The following is a 9,657-nucleotide window of genomic DNA, read 5'->3' as shown; positions in this document are numbered from 1 at the left end:
TTACTTATATTACATATTACTTCTCAAGTTTAATAATGTAAAGTAAAATTAGTTGGGCTGATTTCCAATGGTTTTCTATCTTCTTTCTTAAAGATTTTATTTTATCGAGTATCATAACCTTTCTAATAGTTTATTTGTATTTGGAAGAATCACGATAGGTTTTTTATAAAAAATAAAAATAATTTAATCATCCAGTTTCATAAATATGAATATTATTTTAATAAGTTACTGTTCGTGGAAGGAGCTGAAGAGTCAATTCTCAGTAGCTATTACTCTTAAACTCCTGATTTAAATGCCTGTGAGACCACTCTTATTAAAATAAAATCATGGATTATTTGAAATTGAAAAAACTAATATTGTTACGTAAATAATTAATTATGAATTCTTCGTGTTTTGATTAGTTTTTATTGGAGTTTTATTAAAATTAAAAAAAAAATTGAATTTAAATATTTTTGTTTCTTCTACGGCATTCTTGATAAGATATAAACTTAAAAATTCTTTTGTTGCAAAATTTGAGTTTCAATTTTTTTTTCTTAATTTTTTAGTCACTTATAATTATTTTAATTTCATAAAATACCACTAACATAAATTGGAAGATCGTTGATTTACCGTTTGTGTTAATAAATGGAATACGGTCATATAAACTCAAGTGACAACTATTTTAAAGAGCCAACGTTTCGCCCCAGTTTGCAGGGCTTCGTCAGGGCTGTTTTGCCAGTAGTAAAGTTACACTCTCTGGCAAAACGTTGGCTTATTAAAATAGTTGTCACTATTTGAATTTTTTGAGACCGCACCCGAACCATATTCCATTTATCACTAATATAAATATTTGTCTCGGTATTATGACTAGTAAACAATATATTCAGAAATATTTTTTGTATAACTTTCATCGAACTTTCAACAAACTATTCAACACATGGATGATTTTTCATTTTACGGACGAGTTTTAATATATGACAGCTTTTATTTGGTTCTAAAATTATCTTTTTTCCGACGCTGATATACTGTGAAGATAAGATACATAACTTCCTAACAAAATATTGAACAATTATTTGATTTCATAATTGCTTAAGCTTTTGAAATTCATGAACATATTTGTCCCAATCTCAGGTTTTCTGTCAAATATATTATTATTGTTATTAATATTAACAGTGAGTTTGTTTATGCACTTTCTCTACTTCCCCTCACATGTCATTAACTAATTAAAACAACAATGATCATCCACCAGCAGGTAATGAATTTAAAATTGGAAAACCTACGAAACGCTACCTTTTAATATTATTCAATTAAATTTTTTTTTCAGTTACTAATAAAGTTACCATGTTAGTATTAACTTACAAGCGTATATATTTTATTTGGTATAAGATTTTACTTTTGGTAAACCTATAAAGATTTTTGTTTTGCATTTTCAATCGACCTCCAGCAAATGGATAGTTAGCCTATTCTTTTTTTTTTTTTATACTTTACTGATATTGTATTTATATTTTTTTTTTAAATGAAAGTAATTGTTATTCAATTTATGATAATTTTAGGTTGACTGTCTTATGTTACAAGAAAAAACATTATTTTCTTTTTTTTTTTTTATGTGTTCATACATTTTTAATGCAATGTAAATTACATGGAAATTTCTTGAATTGAAGTAATTGTAAAATCTCTTTTATCTCTACTCCGTCCATCAGGTTGCTGTTACAAGTTGTTCCTCTGTTTAGATATATTAAATATTCTTAATCTAATCTTTCAAAATAAAAATGTTGTCAATATTTTCAAATGCTTAAAACACACTGATATATATTTTTTAATTTAATTTCAAGCCGGTTGTAAATACCACAAAATAAAAACACTTTTGATATTGGCCTCAGGTTAGTTAAACATAATTTCAGAAATAAATTAAAAAATTTAGAATTATGAATTATTACTTTTTTTTTTTTGCATCATTGTTATGGTATTTCTGTTATGAAAATTATTCGTAATATGAGAATCTCCCATTAAAATAAGATGTATTGTTTTATTTTAGGTTATAATTATTATGGAGCAAATTGAAAATTAATCAAAAAAATTTATAAAACTCAATTATAAGAAAATATACTAATATTCCATATGCACCAATAAACTATCCTTTATACCTCATAAATAATTTCTTATTACATATTAGTAATTACGTTATTCATTATATTAAATTGTATTACAAGATTTTTTTTAAATCAATCCTTATTTCAATACTTAAAATATATATGTCTTCCGTTAGTGTTTTATTATTTCACATATTAACTTATTTATTTTACAATTTATGTTATACATATGTCCAATGCTAGTCGATGAACTTTTAGAATTTTTGTCTCAGTTTAATTTCTATTTATTGAAGGAACATTATAAACTCTTATAAAGTTTCCTCATTTACTTTCTCCTAACAGATTTAATTTTTATTCCTTGGAATTTTTCTTTGTTACCTAAGGCAACGTTATGAAAGCTGTCTGATAATATTTTTTACGACTATTACAAAATTTAAGGGCTACTTCAAAAAACAGGTAATAGAATAGTAATCGTATACATACATAATCCAAATACGATAACAGTAAAATCAACTTTCAAGCTGGGTTGATTGATAATTTTCTTAGAAATGTTTAAGCCGACTCTTCAAGTGTTTACGTTTAGAATAAAAGGCATTTCGAGCTGAAAGTAAATATTTTCTGATTATTTAGCACCGTCGCTTGATAATTTTGTGAGTCATTCGTTAACTAAATTTGATTAAATTGTTATTAATGTTTTACTTTTATTAAATATTTCTAAAATATAGCTATGTGCTAGACTATTTGTTTCGTAACAGCCGTACCTTGTTTCACAATCAGCTTTTGTAAACCTTGGCTTATGTGGCCTTGCATTGTCAAATCGCTGTGAAATGAGTTGTGAATTTTTTAGTGCACAACCAAAACTACTGCGCCTTATATATTTTCGATTTACCTGCTCTTTCCCTCAAATGTTGTATTAAAAATAAATCCTATCTCCTTATAATCCATTAATATTTTTAATTTGGTTAAAAGCATCTTGCAAATTATCGACGTACAGTATTCTGTAATAACATTGCATTTAGAGTCTTTTCATAAAATTCCATATTACTGATGTAGCATCAAACACTTAATAGGGTAGTTAATTCACAGGTAACCATCATGTTACTCTAATTCGACACAATAAATGCTCTCCTTTCCGAAATTTCTTTTATTAAAACTGATAGTGCTGTCAAATTGTAATATTCATTATGAAATTTTTTACTTTCATTTAAATTAACTTCATATCATTAGAATACGTTTCAGAATATTTCAGTTTTTTATGAATGACTTTTTTTTTTCACCGTGTGTAATAGTTGTACGCCCCATTTTTGATAAATTTAATATTTATTTCCAAATTTTTGTTATATTTATGTTTTTAATTTTGTCGAATCAACATACTGAAGCACGAGCATTATTGATTATTTCCTATCACCTTATAATTTATGTAAAGTACCTCTTCATTTTTTTAAATAACACAGTGTATCATCATTTAAGTCCTTACATAAAATTTTAAGTTGAAATTTAAATATGTTGTTAATCGAATCAGCAAAAATAGCTCCTGAGAGTTGTAGCTTAAGAATTGTGGAACAGACTGCTCCACCTAACCGTGTTCAGCTCATTTATTGTTCGATGGTAATTATTAATTTATAATCATAATGTGTAATGTCTTATTTATCATTGAACAGTAAAAGAATTATAGAACAGTATCAATTTTGTTTTTTATGTAATTTTAGTTTCCATTGGATAATAGAAGCTTTTTATCTTATCGTCTTATCAGTAAAGACATCTGTATACCGTACCTCGGGATTCCCCGCTTCTTCTACGTGAATGACCTTACAAGGTAGTAGGGTCTTATCTTAAAAGATTATAATTTAGTGTTGACTTAGCAGTCAGTTCAGGTTCGTTAATGAGTCCAGTGGCGTTTTGTTTTTCTGTTTATTTATGCGGAAGAAAATCTTTTTATGGATGTGTTATTTTTAGTGCTTTGCATGTTCGAAAAGCCTGTTACACTAAAGAATACCTTTGAATCGCCCTCACTTCAAAAGGTAGGCCTCTGGAGGAACTAGCCTAAAATTTTACGGTTATTAATATCTGCCACTTTTTTTAAAACAATCGTATCAACATGTCATACGAATGAGGAATTTAAAAAAATAGTTTTAGTTGTTTCATCGTATAGTCTATTACTACAAGGCTAACTCTATATTCGTCTGTACTCTTTCGTTTGGCGGTCATTTTAGCATCATCCTAAGATACTGAACAATTAACGAGGATGTGTAAGTAAAAATTTTAATGTTTCCGTTGACTGTTCTTTACACATTAACGGTTTTATTTGTCTATTTGTCACTCTTCCGAAAAATCGTCCATATTGATCTAAACAACCTGTAAATAATGAATTTCCTATTTCCATTTCCACTGATCATATTCAGCACCGTTTTTTGATCAATAAAAGATATTGTCTTCCACATCTAGATTCATTGGCTAAACATTCCTTCGTTTTTGTTTCAGGGGGCGAGGGAGAGACGGGCCGGTGCCGGCACCGGTCGAAGAAGTGCTGCCTCGCCCGACCCGTGAAGGGAACCGCAGACCTCGAGCGGCTGACGTCCACCGTCCAGGACCTCTCAGAGTGCGGGTGGTACTACGGCTGTGTCAGCAGGAAGCAGGCCATAACCCTCCTTCAGTCGGCTCCTATCGGCCACTTCATCGTCAGGGATTCCTCAGATCCAAGGTTAGTATGACTTATAGTTGGCTAGTTGCATTCTGTTACAGGACGTAAGATAGGATTGGATCCTTAGTTAACCCAGGAATTGCTAATCAAGTCAGTCAATTTCATTCTTGAATACAACTGCTTATTCTGTAGAATAAAGTCTGAACCTAAAGGAGAGATCCTTGAGAAGAAAGGTGATGCAGTAGTCAAAGGCCAAGTCGCTCAGACAAATGAATTCGTTGTATGAGTGACCAATGAGGCGTGGCATACTATCTTTCTTCTCCTGAAGACATTTTTTACCAAGGAAATAGAAGAAGCATTGTGGAGAATCTTGTCTTTTAAAACTTTCTCTGGCATCTTCCAGTTAGTGATATAAGATTTTAAATGAACCTTTGGGAACACGGCTTCCATTAATATGTTTACTTAACCAATATGGTTTTCATTTTCTTGGTCAAAAACCATTTCCATTCGATTTTTCAAATGCGATACGGATCTCTTATATTAATCTCCTCCGTCTAAACCAGACCTTGTCCAACTTGATATTTTAGATGTCATATAACAAAATATAATAAAGTAGATCCAACAGTCCTTTTCATCCTACTCCAACAGTAGGAATACTGCCTACTAAGAACATTCAATAAAATGATTCCATTCGAATGGGATTTTCCATTAGAATGTGAGGACAGATTTATTTAAATATTGAAAAGTTGATAACTCCAGTTTGTGGAAAAAACTTATCGAATATGTGAAGGACACGCAATTCTGTCAACAATAAGTTGAGTAAAAAGATATTCAGTATGGATTTTCAATATCAATTTGTTCACGTTAGTAATTTGATGTTTGTACTTAGCGAATCCTCTGGTTAATGTACTTGAATAGATTAATTTATTATTTAAACTAATTTAGATTAAAGGTCTTCGTTGTTTGTACATATAATATGGTAATCTTGTTCCTACGGTATTTAATGAGAAACGTAAAATCTAAAATTTAATAATTATAAATTTTTTTTTTCCGAAGATCATGTACGTTGGTTAGTTCAATATATCCAATGAAGCCACATTCCATAGTTTCAAGAAATAATTAAAAAATAATAATAAAACTATAATTGTAGCGTAGTTGCTATCAGTAGTTTTCTGTAGACAAATTAAAAGCCCTAAATTCTCTTAAAACAGTAATTGATCTCTTTAATTACACAAACAATAACATCTTAATTGAATGAGATGTTTGTTGAAGTGATCTTAAAGGATTATGAACGATTACGATAAGGCTGGAAATACTCATTTCAAATCCCAAGTTTATTGATATTGTAATCAGCGTGTTCTTGAAGAACGTTCAAATTATCCGTGTCCAATTAGTGGAACTCAATCAGTATTAAGAATACTATGAGCTTCTTTCAAGATAATATATATTTCGGGGAATAGGAAGTCATTTTTACGATCTTCTTATCGGCAGGAACAACGGACCAAAGAAATAACGATAAAATACATGGTCATTTGGGTTTTAAAGATAAGATTAGATGTGGCCGTAGATTAATCTCTTATGGCCCCTGTCCACCGCTCTATTATTTTTATTCTTGTTAATTAAAATCGTATCCATCCTCTGTAGTAAGCTACACATCACGTTGTTGCATTAGGGTTGGTAAATAATAAAATTGCATTTGGCTGGTGCAAAATTTATGATCCATAGAAAATTATTTACAAAAACATAAATACAAGTAAAATAAGATGTTTCTATATTTAAAAGGCATTCCAATATGCGTCTAACTTTAGCCTTGGCCCAGCAGGAGCGTAAGCCGAAAGAAATGTATTTGTTTATTAATGAAAGAAAATATTTATGAAGAGTTAAGAAAGGTGTTATAATGGCATAGGTGCGTTAAAATTAAAATAATCATCACAAAAACAATTTTCTGGAGAAAACCCCTCATCGGTATCAGCAAAAACTCGCAGACCTTGGAAGAGTGGAAAGTTTTGATTTTTGTACCCAATCGGCACGGTAGAGCTGTTGTCGCTAAACTGGTTACTGCGGCACCCTGGAGTGGTATAAATCCAGCTATACCAGGATTTCTGCGAGCGAATGCCTTTCTCAAAATATTGCTATACAAATCGCTGTAAGGAAAATTATAGTGTAAATAAGGAGAAGATGGTTGGGGGTGCGGTCAATGAAAAACACAAATAAGTATGATTAACTTATTTTAATGTGCCGACGTTTCGGCTAGAGTTTTAAAGATAAGATACAAGAAGGCTAGAAACTCTTCATTGACCGCACCCCATCTTCTCCTCATTTATCATCCACGGTCAACTATCTCTCATAATTATAGTGTAAATACTATTTTTAGCTCGACAAGGGTGTCTTTTTTTTTTTTTTTTTTTTTTTTTTTTTTTTTTTTTTTTTTTTTTTTTTTTTTTTTTTTTTTTTTTTTTTTTTTTTTTTTTAGCTGAAGAAGGTTGCCGCAAAATAAAATGTGAAGGTAGCCGAGCGTATCATAAATTGAGCTTGTGAGAAAAAGAATCTATTCTCTTTATATTTCTACATACTCCTATTTAACATAAAATCCAATTTTCTTAATCTTTTCATCATTACATTACATTATTTCACAAACCTTACCCATTTTCATATTCACGCAAAGTAAATATTTTACTTTTAGATATGATTGCAAGATAAATTTATGTATTTATATAATGATAAAGATATTAGGCCCCGAAGTACACACCTTGAGCTGGACCAACCATCTCCTTCCACTCAAAGGAGGCCTTCTCTTGATGACTTTCGTGTTCCACGTGTCAATCATTAAAAAGGGCAGGGCTTGGGGGCTCGCCGATTGAGATTGTTCCGAGAAGCAAAGCGCTGGTGGCTTTCCCGTAGGTGGTGGATTCGGCACGCCTTCGGCCCGTTAGCCATTTCGCTTCTCCGAACTGCACTCCATCCCTGAAGAAGTGCTATCAGTCTCTTTTAGTCTTTCGCAGATAACTGAGTTATCAGCCGAGTCGCGACAGCCGGGGGTCGCCGGAACTATGAAAAGCACAGTTATAACTGTATTACTGAGAATTTCCGTTAACGTTATTCATTAATCCAGTTAAGTTTTAAGAATCAATGTTTATGTTTATTTCTCAAAATAAATTTAATCTTTTTAGTGTGTTGACAATATATTTCTTAAGAATCATTGACTAAATAAAAGAACAATTATTGCCATAATTTCTTCTTGCATTAAGCTGGAGGAATATACTAACTTTTTTTCCCTTACCATAAATAATTGTTCTTGTAATAGGCTTATTATTTGTTTAGTAATAGAAATATTTTTATTTATACTCTTTATCTATAATTAATATTAAAATATCTGTATTTTGCAGGTTCCTTTTCTCTATAAGCGTGCAGACAGCACTTGGCCCCACTTCTGTCAGGATTCACTATTCAGATGGTAGGTTCAGGTTGGATGCTGAACCATCATTAGCCTGTTCTGTGCCGAGTTTCCCATCTGTGATCAGCCTTGTTGAACATTATGTTTCTCTCGGTGGACCACAGTTGTGTATCTCAGGCGCTAAGTATTCACATGTTCTTCTGAGAAAACCTCTCTATAAAAACTGCCCCTCCTTGAAGCATCTCTGTCGGCTAACTCTTAATACCCTCCTCAGGTCAAGCAAAGACGTAGGGCCATTGCCAATACCCATTATCCTAAAGAAATATCTCATTGATTATCCATATACCCGGTAGAAAGTCTAGTATTGTTAGAATATGTACCCGCTCTAGGAGCAATACCATTTGTACTGAATGTTCGTGTCAGCCCTGTATAGGTGAAACATTGAGGTCCTTGTAGCCATTAGACGGCTTGGCGATTCTGTTAGTAGGAAAAATTCAGCTGCTCTAATTGATAAGTTTGGTTTATTGCTCTAAATTTCTGTAATCATTTATAATATGACTTCAATGATGATGCAATTGTCATTGTGGAATACAATTCGTCTAGACACAGATTTTTCGCTCATTATTAATTATCGTAAAAGATTCAAAATAATATTTGGTTATTGCTTTTTTACTGAATATTAAAATATTTTTTCTTATGGTAAGAAAAGAATTTAAATATTGCATTTATTGATATGTACATTTTGATTTTAATATAATTATCCATTATTCCTTTCTCAATTATCTGCTCAAATATTGATTGGTTGTCAAATTCTGCTAAATCTTTATATTTAATTATGATTTATTATTGATTCATGAGGATGCAAGGCTTGGATATTTTACTGATGAAAGAGTTGGAAAATGAATCATGAGTTGAACTTATTATAACACTGCCTTTATGCCTATAATTAATAGGTTTTATTAAAAAACAGATCAAAAATCATATCTGTTCATTTTGTTTAACTGCTTTTTCTATTTGCTCTGTTTTCATTCCTGTTCCATTATTTTATTCCTATCATTGATTTTTTGTATTAGATAAATAAATCAATATCTTGGATAAAAAATATTTAGTCACCTAAATAGATACAGTTTTTTCCTAAAACGTTTGTTTCGAGTCTTAGATTTTATTATAATAAGGTATTAAACCTAAATTGTATTGTGCCACAATGCAATAAATAAATAAATTGTTTTAATAAATAATTCAAAACACTATCCAAATTATAGTCTCAAAACAAAATTTCTTTTACACGTCCAACGTTTCGGCCAATTCGGCCATCTTCATTTTGCTAATGTAATGAAGAGAAAAAGTGACAAAAATGTAATTAAGATAAATAATTTTTTAAATGCTTGAACTGAGTAAAGGAAGGTTACAAGCAAGGTTGTGATACAAGTGTATTAATAGTGTTTAAGGAGAAATAATTTTGACTGTGGTTTTTAATGGATATTTGACTTATTAGGTAATTAAACATATGTGGGATATACTGATTAACAAAAAATAATTTTACCTAATGGTTT

General features: G+C 30.6%; 1 protein-coding gene across 2 annotated transcripts in view; it reads left to right on the top strand.

Moving 5' to 3' along the window:
* LOC106689991 (suppressor of cytokine signaling 2) overlaps window positions 1-9,651 on the top strand; it is a 22,758-nt gene extending 13,107 nt beyond the window's left edge. Inside the window, exons 1-3 of one of the 2 annotated variants that reach the window (XM_014435229.3) lie at window positions 4,155-4,318; window positions 4,551-4,770; window positions 8,097-9,651. In XM_014435229.3, coding sequence (XP_014290715.1) covers window positions 4,315-4,318; window positions 4,551-4,770; window positions 8,097-8,457 — 585 coding nt within the window. In that variant the 5' untranslated portion in view covers window positions 4,155-4,314 and the 3' untranslated portion in view covers window positions 8,458-9,651. Of the gene's footprint in view, window positions 1-4,154; window positions 4,319-4,550; window positions 4,771-8,096 lie in introns of those variants that run through there. The other variant, XM_014435228.3, reaches the window with a different exon arrangement.
* Window positions 9,652-9,657: the final 6 nt, after the last annotated feature.

Source organism: Halyomorpha halys, unplaced genomic scaffold (assembly GCF_000696795.3).
Source record: "Halyomorpha halys isolate HHAL.00 unplaced genomic scaffold, Hhal_1.1 Scaffold1540.1, whole genome shotgun sequence".
Lineage (NCBI taxonomy): Eukaryota > Metazoa > Arthropoda > Insecta > Hemiptera > Pentatomidae > Halyomorpha > Halyomorpha halys.
Note: the sequence above shows the minus strand (reverse complement) of the source record. Positions and strands in the feature narration are given on the sequence as shown.